General features: G+C 42.9%; 1 protein-coding gene across 9 annotated transcripts in view; it reads right to left on the bottom strand.

The window, feature by feature from the left end:
• Window positions 1–787: 787 nt before the first annotated feature.
• The window catches only part of brip1 (BRCA1 interacting helicase 1), a 117,122-nt gene continuing 98,905 nt past the window's right edge, over window positions 788–19,004 (bottom strand). For 6 of the 9 annotated variants that reach the window (XM_061782051.1, XM_061782048.1, XM_061782046.1 and 3 more), the window contains 3 exons: window positions 13,684–13,926; window positions 4,196–4,279; window positions 3,522–4,113 (listed from right to left, as the gene is read on the bottom strand). In XM_061782051.1, coding sequence (XP_061638035.1) covers window positions 3,623–4,113; window positions 4,196–4,279; window positions 13,684–13,926 — 818 coding nt within the window. In that variant the 3' untranslated portion in view covers window positions 3,522–3,622. Of the gene's footprint in view, window positions 1,049–3,521; window positions 4,114–4,195; window positions 4,280–13,498; window positions 13,579–13,683; window positions 13,927–19,004 lie in introns of those variants that run through there. The other 3 variants (XR_009789715.1, XM_061782053.1, XM_061782049.1) reach the window with 3 other exon arrangements.

The following is a 19,004-nucleotide window of genomic DNA, read 5'->3' as shown; positions in this document are numbered from 1 at the left end:
TCGATATCCCAATATTTATGGCACCGTCTGTAAGCATGCAGTTATTCTGCCCTCCCTGAACGTGCTGTGCACTATTCAGCAGATAGCAGCTCTCCAAATTAGCGGTAACACGTTTGCTTCAAGCTATTTGTCACTCCCAGTTGAAGAAATTTTGTTTATTTAAACACCAAAATGTTCAACCAACCACGTTTTGCCTAACCCAAGTCTTCTATCTTAATGCTAATATATCATAAGAAACTTCATAGACGGACTGGCAAAGGGATTCTAATTCAAAATCTTCAAGCAACTTCTATCTCAAGTGCACACCAGACCGAGCAGCACACACACACTTTTAAATGATACAACTTAATAATTTATTGCACCTCGTGACCACTGGTTAGAGAAACACTGATCTTAAGACATACTGTATAGCATTAGGATTTATAGCCAAGCTAAACAATATCTTTAGTAGATTTAACGTACTGTATTTCTTTCATTTATGTGACATGCCAATTCAGAGGATTTTCTAAATATTCATAGGCCTTTCCAAGTTGTTTTTTGATGATTTTGTCATTCATTTAAGTGTGTTGGAGAGCCAGTAGAGAAGGTTTCATCCTCATTTTTTTTTATTTATTTTTTTTTAACGGGCCACGTTGTAGTCACGGTTACCTTAAGAGGGCTATGACGACTAAAATCCTACAAATGTATAATCGCCTCATATTATTACAAATACACCCAAAAAAATGGATAAGTAATTTTTAAATAAGAAGCTAATGAAAACAGTTCAATTATTATTCACTTTATTTTAAAAGGGGAACTCGAAACAAAAAAGTACGGAAAACAATATAACAAATTGTGAAACACTTTTACATTTCAGAAAACACGAACAAAAGCAGAAACACTTTGACAAAGGACGAAACAAATTATAATTGAGACAACCCGGAAAGGGAACGTCCAACATTATTAGGAATCCAGTGCATTTTCCTGGAGGGACAGGCTCTGCTCCAATATGACTGGCTTCAGGACACGTGCCACTGGCTGCTGTATCCCGGTAGAACACGCTCCACTGCTTCCAGAGGATAAAAGAAGTGACTTATTAAGTGTGGCGGTGTTAATATAAATGCCATTAACCCTAAAGCCTGTCGAACACTGCGCAACGTGGTCGAACCCGATTGGACCGAACCATCGCATAAAAATAAGAGTTGCCGACGCACCCCCACACATTGTATATATGAATGCCCTGAACAGCGAGCCTGTGTAGGTGATTGGTGCTGTATATACAATATATTGCACTTGATCACATTTCTTAAACCAGAAAAAGATAGATTAGGAGTTAAGGAAGAAGCAGGTTGTTAAAGAGAGAGGATGCTAGCGAGAATTCAAGAGAACATGTGGATTCATTTGAGCGTACATTCTGGTCACAAACTTCGCTTTTTCATGCACAGGCACATTATACATTATGTATATAGGTTAGTATTGATGTAAAACAACATTTGATGCTTTACATACTATTTATAAGGCTTGAGCTGAGGCAAAGGGGCGGCACGGCTCGCAAACCCAGAAATGTATTTTCACCGTAGGGGAAAGCTTCTGTGCATTTTGATCGAATGTAAACTGGGACGTGAACATGCCGCGCAACGGTGATTATAATTTTGAATCGCGTCAAAACCAGTGGCCGACCGATCTGTCGCTCAAGGAAACAGTTGCCAAACCACACACACTGTTCAGTTGGGTTCGGCGGCGGTGCTTGGTGTGCGCCAGCCTTAACTACCTTAACCCTAACCTCAACTCATCCTAAACTGCCTTAAGCCCAACCCTAGTCCCTAAACCTAACCATAATAAACTTCCATCCATCCATTTTCTGAGCCGCTTCTCCTCACTAGGGTCGCGGGCGTGTTGGAGCCTATCCCAGCTGTCATCGGGCAGGAGGTGGGGTTCACCCTGAACTGGTTGCCAGCCAATCGGAGGGCACATAGAAACAAACAAACAACCATTCACACTCACAGTCACACCTACGGGCAATTCACCTACCATGCATGTTTTTGGGATGTGGGAGGAAACCGGAGTGCCCGGAGAAAACCCACGCAGGCACGGGGAGAACATGCAAACTCCACACAGGCGGGGCCAGGGTTTGAATCCCGGTCCTCAGAACTGTGAGGCAGACGCTCTAACCAGTCCTCCACCGTGCCGCCCCATAATAAACTTAGTTATTAAAAATTATATTTGGCATGGACATCTTGTTACCCTTCCCGCGATGCAGGAGTCAATCATGTTGAAGCGGGACGGGTCTTGCTGAGAAAGGGCGTGGGATTTCTACGAATGTCTGGGAAATGGAACGTTGCCTTTCCGTGTTGTCTCAATTGTAATTGTCATGAACGGAACAAATGACAAGACCCAACATGCACGACTCCAATTCCAATGGAGAGGTTTAATAAACGGGCAGAGGTCGGTACACAGGCAGGCAATCCGCAAAGGCAACAGTATCCAAAAAAGGTGAGGCAAAAAGGCAAGGTCGATAATCGGAACAGGGTCGAGTCTTACTGTGAGTCGGTGATGTGGAAACAAGGTACAACGAACTGGCAACCAGAAAGAATGAGACAGGAGGCTACATGCATGGGGTAATTAGGGTAAACGAGGCACAGGTGGGGAAGAGGCTCTCAGGAGCAGGTGTTGACGAGACAACAACCAGAACACACACCCATGACAGTAATTTGTTTCGTCTTAGGTAAAAGTGTTTCTGCTTTTGTTCATGTGTTTTCTGAAATGTAAAAGTGTTTCGGTTATTGTTCATTTGTTTTCTGAAATGTAAAAGTGTTTCTGCTTTTGTTCATTTGTTTTCTGAAATGTAAAAGTGTTTCACAATTTGTTATATTGTTTTGCATTTCCAGGCCACCGTAAAAAAGGCTTGCAATTCTCAACGTTATTAAAGGTGAAGACAATTTGCCATTTTGGTCTTTTCGCGGCAGCACGGTAGCAACTGGTTATCACATCTGCCACACAGTTCTGAGGACCCGGGTTCAAATCTGGCCTCGCCTGTGTGGCGTTTGCATGTTCTCCCCGTGCTTGCGTGGGTTTTCTCCGGGTACTCCGGTTTCCTCACACATCCCAAAAACATGCATGGTAGGTTGATTGAAGACTCTAAATTGCCCGTAGGTGTGAATGTGAGTGCGAATAGTTGTTTCTTTATAAGTGCTCTGCAACTGGCTGGTGACCAGTTCAGGGTGTACCCCACCCAGAGCTAGCTGGGATAGGGTCCAGCACGCCCACGACCCTAGCGAGTATAAGCGGCATGGAAAATAGATGGATGGATGGTATTTTAGCAAGAAGTCTACACATGATTTGCATTCGCGGGCCACATGACGGACATGATGACGGATCTTGCCCCTGGGCCTTGAGTTTGACACCCGTGCCCTAGAGGCTGAAAGCTGAAAGCAATTGTGTTATTACAAAATTTGAAGATTAAACCGCGACTAGATAGAGGTTGACTGTTGTGAACTGGCTGGATGCTTATAAGAAACAAGAAAGTCATAAAAAGACATTGATGAATGTTAAAGATTTACTTTATTGTGGTTTGAAAAAAAGTTTTTAAAGAATAATGAGGGGAAATATGCATTTTCAGCTGCATTAGCATTTATCGTGGATATTAGTTATCTGTTGGCGATAGGTGAGCTCTCTGTCTGGATCTTGAGAGCCGGATCTTGTTTCTCACCTGCTCTGCTCCCACCTTTGTCTCTTCTCTGCCTGATAACGGTATATTCTCCGTGTTGAATGAAACCATCCTCTTTTCAGAGTCTGGGGCGAGCTCAGATCCCAAATTATTCTGTGGGTGTAGGGCTTGACTCTCTGTTCCCAAAATGACCAGGGATGGTGACGTTTTCGCAGTTCCTTCACAGGCGCCGGCTTTAGCATTAAAAAGTTCAGGGGTATAAAAGACAGTCTGGTCCTCTTCTTTTTCATTTCGATTGTCGGTTGGAGGCAATTCACAATCTGTGTTCAAATGGGTTCTTCGTGTTGTTGAAGGCTCCAAATGTGGAATATATCCCCCCCTTTTGAATTCACTGGATCCCGTTGCAGCTGATGATTCAAAGACAGAGTTCTTGTTCTTATTTTGCAGAGAGAGGATTGGTTGTTTCTCTACAAAGAGAGAAACGAGCATTTTCGCCCCATGTTTTTTTCTTTCAAATACTGGTTCTTTTAAACATTTTTAAACATTTACCTGATGTCAAAATGAGGTTCAGACTGTTGGCTGGTGGATGGAAAGATGGCTCTGAATGTGGAATGTGTGTCATCCTCTGCCAATCTAGAACAAGGAAACCAAATGTTGTATTTTTACGAAACACAATAATGTTGGTATATTTTTTACAACATAATTGTAGCTGTGATAAAGACACAGAGTAGTGAAGTAAATACAGTAATCCCTCGTTTATGGTGGGGGTAACCTCCCCACAATAGACGAAATCCACGAAGTAGCGACCAATTATTTTCTGCATATTTATATAACTTTAAATCTTTCATATGTGAAATTCCTTTAGAGAGGTGCATTAATGTATTTGTCCTCTTCAGGTCGCCATTCACACAATCATATGCTTTTAAAAGGCATGTGTGCTCTGCCTGAGTGACATGAAAGTCAACACGAAAGACTGGCGATTTGCTAGCACAGTTACTGTCTCAGCGTTGTAGGCAGCGCAAAGCATCATGGTGCTTGCGAATTACTTTCGGTGCTCTCTTATAACAACAAGTTGTAGAAAAATCAAGCTAAATATTGCTCTTTTCCTGCATTTGATCCATACTGTTGGTCCAAAGATTGTGCCATATTGCTAAGAGTGTGTGCATTAGCTATACTGTACGCTGGGCCACGTTGGTATTTGCGAATTTACTTCAAGAAACTCTCACTGTGGCTTTTGTGTTAACCACTGGCATGCCAGTCATGTTCACTACATTAGGAAGAAACTTGGTAATTTACCAAATGTGTCAGTTGAAATTGCCCAGTTAGCTTTCTTTTTCTGCAAAGTAAAAGAGCCTATTTGTCCTTATGTGAGTCATTGCTGCCAAATTACAGTCAAATAGCCAGCAATGCTAAGTGCACTATACTGATCATATACAGATCCACTGAATCCACAATAAGTGAACCGCGATATAGCGAGGGATTACTGTCCACAGTATATTCAAATCTCAAAATAAAATTACCCTGGTTTGCACAGGACCAATCTGGCCGTGTTCTTTTTCTCTAAACAATAAAAGGAATCATATCTATTCCTTTCATTGTTTAAAAAAAAAAAATTAACATGGCCAAATTGGTCCTCTGCAAACCATGGTCTTACACTTGATATAACTCAAACAAAGATCAAGGAGATTTAATTAAAAGCAACAGTCCAACATCTGTTCCAGCACCACTCAGGCACACAAAAGGCCTTCCAGTAATGAGTAATAAACCAGTCAAGTGATCTCATGGCCCCCAACCATGGCTGTGTGCGAAACACTGTCTGCATTTACTCTGCAACCACCAATCGGAACTGAGCAAACAATTCAACTTTGTGATGACCCCAAACAATAGGTGCTCACCAAAGTATAGTCCAAACATGTCACATCACAATGTGATGATGGAAGGCTTGTCGATATTTGTATGACTGCTTGTAATGTCAAACATAATCAACTTCAGGAAACATTAATATTAATGCAGGACAGTGAAAAAAAGTTCAGCAGTACAGCCCCTTTTCAAAAAAATTGAATATCATGGAAGTTCATTTATTTCCATAATTCCATTAAAAAAGTTAGACTTTCATTGAGTATAGATTCAAGGATCACAATTTAAACATTTTCAAGTATTTATTTGTTTATTTTTACATAATTTGGGCTACAAGCTCATAAAACCCACAAAATCGGGAATTCAAAAAATTTGAAAACTGAAGAAATCACCATTTACTTCTCAGTTTTTGTAGAAAATAAAGAAATTAGGGTCACATTAAATCAATCAAAATATGGTAGTTTCAAAATTCTATGTTAATCTGGCAATCTTGGTTGGGAATCCCTTTGCTTTAATCACGGTTTTGTTCGTCTAAATGTAAACAAGAGTAGTGAGCCGTTGCCTTTATGGTAACGATGACCTTCCCCAAATGGAGGCCAATTAGGGACAATGATCAGCCGGGCGGCGGCCCGGCGTTCAAGGAGTACGAAACAGCCTATGTTGACAGCGACGGTGAGACTCACCCCAGGAAAAACTCAGCAGATCGATACGATTCATGTAAATGGACTATTTTGATTTCAAAACGGAGAATTTAGCCAAAAGGCGCCTGATTTGCATGTATGATTCTCTGTGGAGTTTAGATCCGGTGAGTTGGCTGGCCCGTCAAGCACTGTGATGGCATGGGTATCAAAGCAGGTTTTGGTAATTTTGGCGGCATGGGCAGAGGCCAGGTCCTGCTGGAAGATAAAATACGCATTTTCCATCTTCAGCAGAAGGAATCATGAAGTCCTCTAAAACATTCTGGTAGAGTGTTGCGGTGACCTTGGCTTCAGGACACGTGCGGTGACCTTGGATTTAAGAAAGCAGAGTTTACCAACACCTGCATTGGACATTGCACCCCAAACCATGACTGACTGTGGATATTTCACACAGGACCTCAAGCAGCCTGGGTTCTGTTCTTCACCAGTCTTTCTCCAAACCCTTGGACCTTGATTCCCGATTGAAAGGCACACTTTACTTTCATCGGAAAAGAGGACCATAGACCACTGGCAAACAGTCCAGTCCTTCTTCTCCTTGGCTCAGTTAAGACCCTTCCTACGGTGGGCTCAGAAGTGGCCGACCCGAGGAACCCGACAGTTGTAGCCCATCTCCCGGATGCGTCTGAATGTGGTGGTTTTTGAAGCTGTGGCTCCCACCTCTTTCCACTCCGATAATCCGCTGAAGCCCACGGTCATCTCTTTTGCTGGTGCTTCTTCTCCTGCCACATTTTTTTGAATTCCTGATTCTGGAAGCCCAAATTATGTAAAAAATAAAAAATAAATATTTGAAATTATGGGCCCTGCATCTATAATCTATGAAAGTTTAACTTTTTGAATGGAATTATGGAAATAAATAAACTATTCCATGTTATTCAGTTTTTTCGGAAAGGGTCTGTATATTGAAAGAAGAACAAGACCTACTACACCTTCATATGTCTTTTTAACTACACCATTGGTTCTTCTTTAAGTGGAATAAAACCTGGTCCCTAATTTTTACTTGGATTTAGTAGTTGTTTCCATTATCAGTTGTAGTCAGTTCTTTGGCACACAACTGTAATATACGTTATGGAACATCATATCCAGGGGCAGTTTCTGATATGGTGATATATTTTTTCACCTGTCCTGTTCAGCTGCATGGCCATGCAGAATGGCGGATCTGTATGCCTTTTGTGCTGGAACAGTTTTGCTGTGTAACATGGGTGTTTGAAATTGATTTATTATTTTTGTTAAATTATTCTGATGTTCATGGAAAATGCAGCCGGACAGAAAAGAGTTTTAGGGGACAGACAGAGGGACAGAACGGACAAGGCGAATAGGGGTGTGAACCACAGCAGAACGATAGTTAGTCTAGATATTTGACTAGAGATAGGCAAGGCAGTGCTACTGATGAATGGTGTGATGGAATAATTTTATAGTGTCTAAACATCTGTAAGAACCTGTGAGTTGATATCTTAATATGACCTGTGTTATTGTTACTTGTCCCAGCATAAACAATTCAAGCCTATAGCGTTTCTATGGAACTTATTTGTGAAAAAACAAATCATACTATACAGTATCACACACATGATAGTCAACTGGTGTACAGAGTTGCTGTACTGGCACACTAAGGAAGGGCAGGCGCGGAGAGGGGGACGGGGACGACAACCCCGGTCTCCCCATGGCCCGACAACCAAAAGGGAGGTGGAGCGGCAGACCCCAGAAGACTACCCAAGATAAATGTGAATACCCCTGCGGTGGGGGTAAGGTGAGACAGTCACTGAGCAATTATGACCCGCAACCGTCACCCCCACCCAGGCTAACCAGCTCCCCAAAAGATGTGCGAATGTGTGTGATTCATTAAGAATCACACACATGGGGGAAAGGCATGGTGGGGCATAGAGCAGGCCGGAGTGCCGAAACACCTGGCCAAGTGTCCTCTCCTCAGCTTTACACTGTCCTCCTCTGACTGACAGGTGTATGATGCATTGAAGGACTGAAACTGAAGGACTGGCCGGGCAGAGAAGGGGAGCCACCGGACCACAGACCAGCAAAGGTTTGCGTCCGCATCATCATGTCTCACACCAGCCCCGCAGGGGACCCTGAATGAGATGGGAATGTGCCCAATGTGTGAAATATGTACAGTGTGAGGAAAGAAAAATGGGAAGAGTGCGTTAAGTATGAGGCTAGACTCCTGCGGGCCGGCCCGACCGGCTGTAGAGACACCAGAGAAAAGGAGGGCACCCCTCCCCGCCTACAGCTAACGACCACACCCATACCCCGGCCTGCCACCACTGATCACCACTCTGCGATCGGAACAGGGCACAGGAGGCGGGCGTGCCCAAGGCAGGAAGCAGCGACGCCCTTCACAGGCCTCGAAGTCAGCTGGGGACCAGCACAAAACCCGAGCGAGAGAGGAGCGAGGACCACGGCAGGGCACACATTTCTGTACGACATTCTTTTTCAGGCAGACAAGAATCCAGGATAAAGATTCACCATTTTAATGAAAAGTGACCAGTTTTTCAGAAAGTTATTCATTTGGTTATTATGTTTAGCAGAGATATTCTCTCGTTTTATATAGTGTATGACAAGATTTTGCCATTGGTTGATGTTGGTGGCTTGTTTATCTTTCCAGTTAAACAATATTGTTTTTTTTAGCCATTGCAAAAATTACAAGCATCAGCTGAGCACCCAATAGACAAGGATTAGGAGGGATTGGGATCCTACAGTTCAAAAATGAAGAGAGTTTCGATGTAATTAGTGAACAGAAGCGCTATACAGGTGTACAGAGCCAAAGAGCGTGAAAGTGTCTGGCATGTTTTGAGTACAATGAGTGCATATGTTTGATTTTGAGTAGCCCATTTTATGCATACTATATTGCATAATGTGTGATCTATGGAGGACTTTAAATTGGATTAGCTGCAGATTACTGTTTTTTGTCAATGAGAATGTATTTGTGCAGATTTGTGCCCAGTATTCACTGTCAGCAGACACTGAGAGGTCTCTTTTCCCATTTTGCGATTGGTAACTGTATTGGATTAGTACTTGAGATCGTGTATACGTTTGATAGGAGTTTTTTTTGTTTTGTGGGAGAAGCGCCACTATTTTCTTAACAAAGAGGGGTGGTTGTAGAGTAATTACGCGTGTGGGGACTCTTTTAAGGATTGCTGTTCTTACTTTGTAGTATTGAAGGAAGTTAAAACCTCTGAATTCTCGGGGGGGGGGGGGGGGGGGGACAAGATATTTAATGTTCAAACTAATAAACTTTATTGTTTTTAGCAAATAATCATTAACTTTTTAATTTTATGGCTGCAACATATTCCAAAAAAGCTGGGACAGGGTCATGTTTACCACTGTGCTGTGATACACCACTTTTTCATATAACAACATTCAATAAACGTTTGGGAACTGAGGACACTAATTGTTGAAGCTTTGTTGGTTGAATTCTTTCCCATTCTTGCTTGATGTACAGCTTCAGCTGTTCAACTGTCCGGGGTCTCCGTTGTCGTATTTTACGCTTTCATAATGTGCCACACATTTTCAATGGGAGACAGGTCTGGACTGCAGGCAGGCCAGTCTAGTACCCGCACTCTTTTACTACGAAGCCACGCTGTTGTAACACGTGCAGAATGTGGTTTGGCATTGTCTTGCTCAAATAAGCAGGGGCGTCCATGAAAAAGACATTGCTTGGATGGCAGCATATGTTTCTCCAAAACCTGTATGTACCTTTCAGCATTAATGGTGCCTTCACAGATGTGTAAGTTACCCATGCCATTGGCACGAACACAGCCCCATACCATTGGCACGAACACAGCCCTATACCATCATAGAGGCTGGCTTTTGAACTTTGCGTCCAGAACAGTCCGGATGGTTCTTTCCCTCTTTGGCCCGGGGACACGACGTCCACAATTTCCAAAAACAATTTGAAATGTGGACTCGTTGACCACAGAACACTTTTCCACTTTGCATCAGTCCATCTTAGATGAGCTCGGGCCCAGAGAAGCCGGCGGCGTTCGTTGGTGTTGTTGATAAATGGCCTTTGCTTTGCATAGTACAGTTTCAAGTTGCACTTCCGGATGTAGCGCCGAACTGTATTTACTGACATTGGTTTCTGAAGTGTTCCTGAGCCCATGTGGTGATATCCTTTTCACATTGATATTGGTTTTTGATGCAGTGCCGCCTGAGAGGTTGAAGGTCACGGGCATTCAAGCTTTGCTTGTGTATGACTGAGCAATTCAGGGAAGCTCCTTTTCTACCCAATCATGGCACCCACCTGTTCCCAATGAGCCTGTTCACCTGCGGGATGTTCCGAACAGGTGTTTGATGAGAATTCCTCAACGTTCTCAGTCTTTTTTTCCACCTGTTACAGCTTTTTTGGAACGTGTTGCAGCCATAAAATTCAAAGTTAATGATTATTTGCTAAAAACAATAAGGTTTATCAGTTTGAATGTTAAATATCTTCTTTTTGTAGTGTATTCAATTAGATATGTTGAACATGATTTGCAAATCGGCGGCACGGTGGGCGACTGGTTATAGCGTCAGCCTCACAGTTCTGAGGACACGGGTTCAATCCCCGGCCCCGCCTGTGTGGAGTTTGCATGTTCTCCCCGTGCCTGCGTGGGTTTTCTCCGGGCACTCCGGTTTTCTCCCACATCCCAAAAACATGCAATGATTGGAGATTCTAAATTGCCCGTAGGTGTGAATGTGAGTGCGAATTGTTGTTTGTTTGTATGTGCTCTGCGATTGGCTGGCAACCAGTTCAGGGTGTACCCCGCCGCCTGCCCGATGACAGCTGGGATAGGCTCCGGCACGCACGCGACCCTAGTGAGGAGAAGCAGCTCAGAAAATGGATGGATGGATTTGCAAATCATTGTATTCTCTTTTTATTTGTTTAACAGAAAGTCCCAACTTCATTGGAACTGGGGTTGTACATGGCGTAGGATCGAGGGTTTTCAAGTTTTTCTGCTCCTCCACTACGCTAGCCATGACTACGGTCTACCAGTGCGCTTGACTAGTGAGTGTGGATTAAACATGCTGCCTTTGTGTTAAGATGCAAAACCTTTTTTTTCACCCGACACCAACCAATCGAGCGATACGCGTGCAGTCACCTCCACAATTCACTACTCACACGCACGCCACATCTGCTCACGCGGCGAGATTTAAATTTTCAAAAAAGCAATATGGACTAGTCACGGGTAAGTTGAGTTATTGTGCAAGAGTGTACTGCAAATGCAGACATCTCATATCAGCTAACATTAGGTAGTTGTGTGCTGTGGGATCTTTTCGTGCTATAGCTTCTGGGGCATGAGCAGAGAGCTTTGGAGGTTAGTCCACACTGCATGCACAGTCTTGTTGGCCAATCTGCGGACCACGTGTGCCGGACCGTGGAGGGTGATCCGTAGGGATCAAAGATGATCCGCTGCACCACTACTATCAAGGTATTCTAGAGAGAAATGTCCTCGCCAGTGTCAGAAAGCTTAATGAAGATAATGACCCAAAACCAGGGTTATAATAGTTTCGGATTTTACATTATAGTTAGTGTTTATTTTGTTTTGACTTTCTCTTTCAAATTTAGTTAGTTTTAATTCATTTTTAGACCATATTTGTTCGTTTTTATTTTTTTTAAATGCTTCATTTTAGTTTAGTTTTTATTAGTTTCAGTTTTTTTTATTTGAGGTATATGTCAAGTGTGAGATAAAAAAAAAAATATATCACAATAAGTGTTTTGTAGTAAAAACAACAAAAACTACCATTAAAAAAATAAAAACTCTCTAACAGATGAACAAACATCCACAAATGGCCTTTTGGGGATGCTCCTTCTTGACCCAATCATGACACGCACTTGTTTCAAGTTAACCCATGGAATGTTCATAACAGGTATTTTTTGAGCATTCCTCAACTTCTCCAGTCTTTTGTTGCCCCTGTCCCATCTTTTTAGGAACGTGTTGGCGGCATCAAATGCAAAATGAGAGAATATTTGCAATAAACAATAGCGTTCATCAGTTTGAACATTAAATATCTGTGTAGTATATTCAGTTGAATATATGTTAAGGATTTGCAAATCATTTTCTGTTTTATTTACATTTTACACAACATCCCAACTTCATTGGAATAGGGGTTTGTAGCTGGAGCCACAGATTACACCCACATTTCAATTAAAGCACCATCACACAATGAAATCAGCTATGTAAAGAGAAAGGATTTCATTCAATCAATGCACAAATCTGCAATCCACATCGCCTGGTGGAACGCATGATTCATTCATTCATTCTACAGAACAGCTCCTTTGGATGTGCGCCTCCATGGGAGCTATGGTTGAGGATGGCTGGCTGCACATATAGTGACGTGTCCCCAATAATGGTTACAATATGGGTGTCCGTATAACCAGGCTTGGGGAGTAAAGGAATACATGTACCGGTGTTACGTGTTCAGAATTAAAAATTGTAACTGTAATCTGGTACAGTTACAAAAAAAAATAATAATTACAGTTGCATTTATTAAAAATGTTGATTATTTCAAATGATTATATTTCTAATGCGAGGAGAGAGAGGCTGGTTGTTGATTTGAGCCATCGCCCGCTCTCAAACGGGTGGGCCGAGTACCGAACACTCTGATACGGGTTGTTCGGTCCATGTATGATTAGTGTCAAGAGTTTTTCTGCAATGCTGGCAGTAAGTCGGACTCGTTTCCGGTGAGGGTTCGACTCTGCCAAGGCTACCCTTTGTCACAGATTCTGTTCATAACTTTCATGGACAGAATTTCTAGGCGCAGCCGAGTCGTTGAGGGGGTCCGGTTTGGTGGCCTCAGTATTGCATCTCTGCTTTTTCCAGATAATGTGGTTCTGTTGGCTTAATCAAGCCGTGATGTACACTTGAGATGGTGAACAATTCAGTATTAATTGTTCTCAGTCTTTGCACGTTTTCAGCACTTATCTTCAAATGTATTTATTAACATATGTATTTAGAAACAAATCCTTAAAATGTCTTTAGGGGGTCTTTAAAACTTTCCTTTTTGATAAAGCTTACAGTCAGGGATGACTCAGGCTTGTCCTAGCTCATCTTTTAGTTATGCCGCCTTAGTCTGACAAGACTGCTGGGGATCTTCCATGATGCACCATGCTTCCCTTCCCTCTTCTCTCGATCCTTCTCACTGCATCACCATCCATGTATAATAAGCCATTCCCCTGTGTATGCAAGCTGAGTTAACCAAATAGATAGCTCCTTTGGAACAATATATTTTATAATACTCTTTCAGTGGAGGTTGAATGGAGGTTAATTGTGCATTTAGCAAAAAAGACACAGTATACATCCATTTTCCATACCGCGTATCCTCACTCGGGTCGCGGCCGTGCTGGAATCTATCTCAGCTGACCTTGGGCGGGAGGCGGGGTAAGCCCTAAAACTGGTCGCCAGCCAATCACAGATACATTATACATGTTTTTGCAAACAAAATTGTGCTTTTGATCTTGAAACCAGGAACTAACAGCAATGCTTAAATTTCACTTACCTTGTAATTCATGATGTTCAGCTTTCACTGGTGTGTGGGATGAAAGATAAAAATCCACTGGTTTGGGTAAATCCTGCAACGCCTTAGTTACAGATACGCTGCTTGGAAAGGAGACGGTTGAGTTCTGGCTCTTTGTCAGAAGGTGACACTTCTGTAGTGTCTGAGAGAATGCTACAATGGACTGCATGGCGCTGGTGAAGGTGTCATGATGCTGTACAAGTTGGCGAACCCATTTGGACAGATCTAAGATCAACAAAGGCACATCAGAAAAATAAAACTTTCATCAAATTGAAGTAAATTTGACACAGAGTAGTTTGATGACCCAACTTGTGGCCGGGTTGGCACCGAACCATTTTTTTTTTTAAGACACGTAACAGAACCACATAAAATATGTTTATTGCATTATTTATATTTTACTTTGTCAGGAACCTCTTTTTTTAAAGAAAAAAAAAATCACTAATTTATAAAATGCTGTGGTTGTAAATGATGGTCCTTGTCTGGTTAGGGTTGCTGCCGACCCCATTGGGCGAAAAAAAGGTTACAAAGCAATTATAACAGCCAAAACTTATATCACAAGTGCACTGTCAACCAACACACTGACAGCCAGCTCCACCCACAATCATGTGAGATTTAGGGATATTATTTTTGGTGAAAATGAGGGAGAGGACACAGAGCAGTATAGCGATGTAGAGTACAATCCAGAAGAGTCAGGCATCTGATGAGGAGGTCACAGGTGGTGTAGCTGCTCCTGCTTAAAGATTCAAGTCTAATAAAGGTAAGATCTGTTGGAGCTCAGCGCCTCATGGCAGGGCAGCTGGAATCAAGGTTTGCTGTGGTGAGAATAAGTGATATCAAGAAGTGTTTTGTGATAGTGGACGAACGTTTTATCCCTTTCCGAGGAAAATACTCCTTCTAGCAATACATGACCAGCAAACCAGTTAAGTGCGGCATAAAAAATTTGGGCAGCCTTTAAATCTACAAATTACACAAGTGGCATCCCAGAGGAAAAAACAAGGAAAATGTAACCGTCTCAATATGACTACTGCACTGCAGGGTCACAATATCACCTGTAACAATTTTTTCTCACCAGCTTTGACCTTGGACAAGAGCTTCTCAGAATGAAATTTACCATGCAGCCCTATGGGGGGCACAAGTCCGTGCAAACTGTAGGCCGGTCCCAAGCCCGGATGAATGCAGAGGGTTGCGTCAGGAAGGGCATCCGACTTAAAACTTTGCCAAACAAATATGAGCGTTCATCCAAAGAATTCCATACCGGATCGGTCGTGGCCCGGGTTTACAACGTCCGCCGTTGGAAATTCAGCTACTGTGGGTCAAAGTCAAAGAAGAAGAAGAGGTGGAAAGCGGGTTCTTCGGCAGAAAGAGAAGAGGAAAGCACAGAGCCTAGAACTGAATCTGGGGACTTTGAATGTTGGGACTACGACAGGAAAATCTCGGGAGTTGGTTGACATGATGATTAGGACAAAGTTTGATATATTGTGTGTCCAGGAGACCAGGTGGAAAGGCAGTAAGGCAAGAAGTTTAGGGGCAGGGTTTAAATTATTTTACCATGGTGTAGATGGGAAGAGAAATGGAGTCGGGGTTATTTTAAAAGAAGAGTTGGCTACGAATGTCTTGGAGGTGAAAAGAGTATCAGATCGAGTGATGAGGCTGAAACTTGAAATTGAGGGTGTTATGTGTAATGTGATTTGTGGCTCTGCCCCACAGGTAGGATGTGACCTAGAGGTGAAAGAGAAATTCTGGAAGGAGAGAGACGAAGTAGTTCTGAGCATCCCAGACAGAGAGAGTCGTGATTGGTGCAGATTGTAATGGACATGTTGGTGAAGGTAATAGGGGTGATGAAGAAGTGATGGGTAAGTACGGCATCCAGGAAAGAAACTTGGAGGGACAGATGGTGGGAGACTTTGCAACAAGGATGCAAATGGCTGTAGTGAAAACTTTTTTCCAGAAGAGGCACGAACATAGGGTGACCTACAAGAGCGGAGGTAGAAGGACGCAGGTGGATTACATCTTGTGCAGATGATGTAATCTGAAGGAGGTTACCAACTGTAAAGTAGTGGTAGGGGAGAGTGTGGCTAGACAGCATAGGATGGTGGTGTGTAAAATGACTCTGGTGGTGGGGAGGAAGATTAGGAAGACAAAGGCAGAGCAGAGAACCATGTGGTGGAAGCTGAGACAGGACGAGTGTTGTGCAGCTTTTCTGGAAGAGGTGAGACAGGCTCTCGGTGGACGGGAGGAGCTTTCAGAAGATCAGAGAGGCAGGCAGAAGAGTACTTGCTGTATCTTCTGGCAGGAAAGGAGAGAAGGAGACGTGGTGGTGGAACCACACAGTACAGGAAATCATACAAGGAAAAAGGTTAGCTAAGAAGAAGTGGGACACTGAGAGGACCGAGGAGAGGCGAAAGGAATACATTGAGATGCGACACAGGGCAAAGGTAGAGGTGGCAAAGGCCAAACAAGAGGCATATGATGACATGCATGGCAGGTTGGACACTAAAGAAGGAGAAAAGGATCTATACATGCTGGCCAGACAGAGGGATAGAGATGGGAAGGATGTGCAGCAGGTTAGGGTGATTAAGGATAGAGATGGAAATATGTTGACTGGTGCCAGCAGTGTGCTAGCTAGATGGAAAAAATACTTCGAGGAGTTGATGAATGAGGAAAATGAGAGAGAAGGGAGAGTAGAAGAGGCAAGTGTGGTGGACCAGGAACTGGCAATGATTAGTAAGGGGGAAGTTAGAAAGGCATTAAAGAGGATGAAAAATGGAAAGGCAGTTGGTCCTGATGACATTCCTGTGGAGGTTTGGAAGCATCAAGGAGAGGTGGCTGTGGAGTTTTTGACCAGCTTGTTCAATAGAATTCTAGTGCGTGAGAAGATGCCTGAGGAATGGAGGAAAAGTGTACTGGTGCCCATTTTTAAGAACAAAGGTGATGTGCAGAGCTGTGGGAACTATAGAGGAATAAAGTTGATGAGCCACACAATGAAGTTATGGGAAATAGTATTGGAGGCTAGACTCAGGACAGAAGTGAGTATTTGCGAGCAACAGTATGGTTTCAGGCCGAGAAAGAGTACCACAGATACATTATTTGCCTTGAGGATGTTGATGGAAAAGTACAGAGAAGGTCAAAAGGAGCTACATTGTGTCTTTGTAGATCTAGAGAAAGCCTATGACAGAGTACCCAGAGAGGAACTGCGGAAGTCTGGCGTGCCAGAGAAGTATGTTAGAATAATACGAGGGCAGCAGAACAGCGGTGACGTGTGCTGTAAGTGTGACAGAAGAATTTAAGGTGGACGTGGGACTGCATCAGGGATCAGCCCTGAGCCCCTTCCTTTTTGCAGTGGTGATGGATAGGCTGACAGATGAGGTTAGACTGGAATCCCCGTGGACCATGATGTTTGCAGATGACATTGTGATCTGCAGTGAAAGCAGGGAGCAGATGGAGGAACAGTTAGAAAGATGGAGGCATGGACTGGAAAGAAGAGGAATGAAGATTAGCCGAAGTAAGACAGAATATACGTGCATGAATGAGAGGGGTGGTGGGGGAAGAGTGAGGCTACAGGGAGAAGTGATAGCAAGGGTGGAGGACTTTAAATACTTGGGGTGAACCATCCAGAGCAATGGTGAGTGTGGTCAGGAAGTGAAGAAACGGGTCCAAGCTGGTTGGAACGGGTGGAGGAAGGTGTCAGGTGTGTTATGTGACAGAAGAGTCTCTGCTAGGATGAAGGGCAAAGTTTATAAAACAGTGGTGAGGCCAGCCATGATGTACGGATTAGAGACAGTGGCACTGAAGAGACAACAGGAAGCAGAGTTGGAGGTGGCGGAAATGAAGATGTTGAGGTTCGCTCTCGGAGTGACCAGGTTGGATAAAATTAGAAATGAGCTCATCAGTGGGACAGCCTAGGTTCGATGTTTTGGAGACAAAGTTAGAGAGAGCAGACTTCGATAGTTTGGACACATCCAGAGGAGAAATAGTGAGTACATTGGTAGAAGGATGATGAGGATGGAGCTGCCAGGCAAGAGAGCTAGAGGAAGACCAAAGAGAAGGTTGATGGATGTCGTGAAGGAAGACATGAGGGCAGTTGGTGTTCGAGAGGAGGATGCAGGAGATAGGCTTACATGGAAAAGGATGACGCGCTGTTGCGACCCCTAACGGGACAAGCCCAAAGGAAAAGAAGAAGAAGAAGGGCACAGTGAAAAAAATAAACCTGAGCTGCCTGCTAAAATCTTGCGGGTGTAGGCCTACTTTCCTTAAAGTTTGTGTTTACAACCACCACTGTACTGTCACATAGTCCAACACTACAACAACAAAATGACAAACAAAGTGTGTTACTTATGTCTAGTCTTTACACAGATGTAGCTGTGTCATCAGGAAGTGACAAAAAGCCCACAATTACCCTCAACTATAACAAAAAAAAAAAAAAGGAGGAGTGGACAACCTAGATTCTGTAAGATAACTGCCACCAACATTTTCCAGTGAATGATCAGGAGATGCTTGATGTGTCTGCAAATAATGCATTTGTGTTGTGGACCCACATCCACCAAGCGTGGAATGCCACCAAAAATTAAAATATTCGTAGAAATTATTTATTGAAGAGCTAGGATATTCCCTTGTCAAGCCACACATTGAACGTGAGAACGGTGCCGTGTGACTCAGACGCTGCAGAGCTCAGTTAGCACTCTGTACACATCATCCATGGCAGCAGCCTCCTCAACACCAAACCAGAACAGCCACAACTCCACTCGAACCAACTGATTGTAGAACAAAGAGGTGTCAGGTCTGCCCAAGCAGTCGGGAGGAAAAGACAAATGTGTAGTGCTTCCATTGCAAGAAATATATTTAAAAAAAGATTTATTTGCCACACATGCGTCTCATTACAAGCAGACACATACATGGTCTTGTACAAACGGACTGGTTTGATTTGCTTGATAGTTTTTTTGTTTGTACGACCTTGAAAATCTATATTTTGTGTTATTACTTGTTCCGCTTTTCGATTTTTTGTTGTTAAGTTCTATTACTGAACACCATAACACCACTGATGTTACGATAACAAAATGGCAAAAATAGAAAAATGTTCTAATAACGCTCAGTATTAGGTAACATAACCTTTTCTTTATTTATATGACTCTCTTGAGGTTCCTTTTATAATTTTTTTGTTAAATTTTAAATCAAGGGATATACTAATACATCACATCAAATACATTAAATTAAACATTTCCATAGATAATGACACCTAACAAGGTAAACGAGATGAGAAATGATAGACCATTGTTTTGAGTGTAATTGAAAGATAATTTAAGACA

The sequence above is a fragment of the Phyllopteryx taeniolatus genome, chromosome 8 (genome assembly GCF_024500385.1).
Source record: "Phyllopteryx taeniolatus isolate TA_2022b chromosome 8, UOR_Ptae_1.2, whole genome shotgun sequence".
NCBI classification, from domain to species: domain Eukaryota; kingdom Metazoa; phylum Chordata; class Actinopteri; order Syngnathiformes; family Syngnathidae; genus Phyllopteryx; species Phyllopteryx taeniolatus.
Note: the sequence above shows the minus strand (reverse complement) of the source record. Positions and strands in the feature narration are given on the sequence as shown.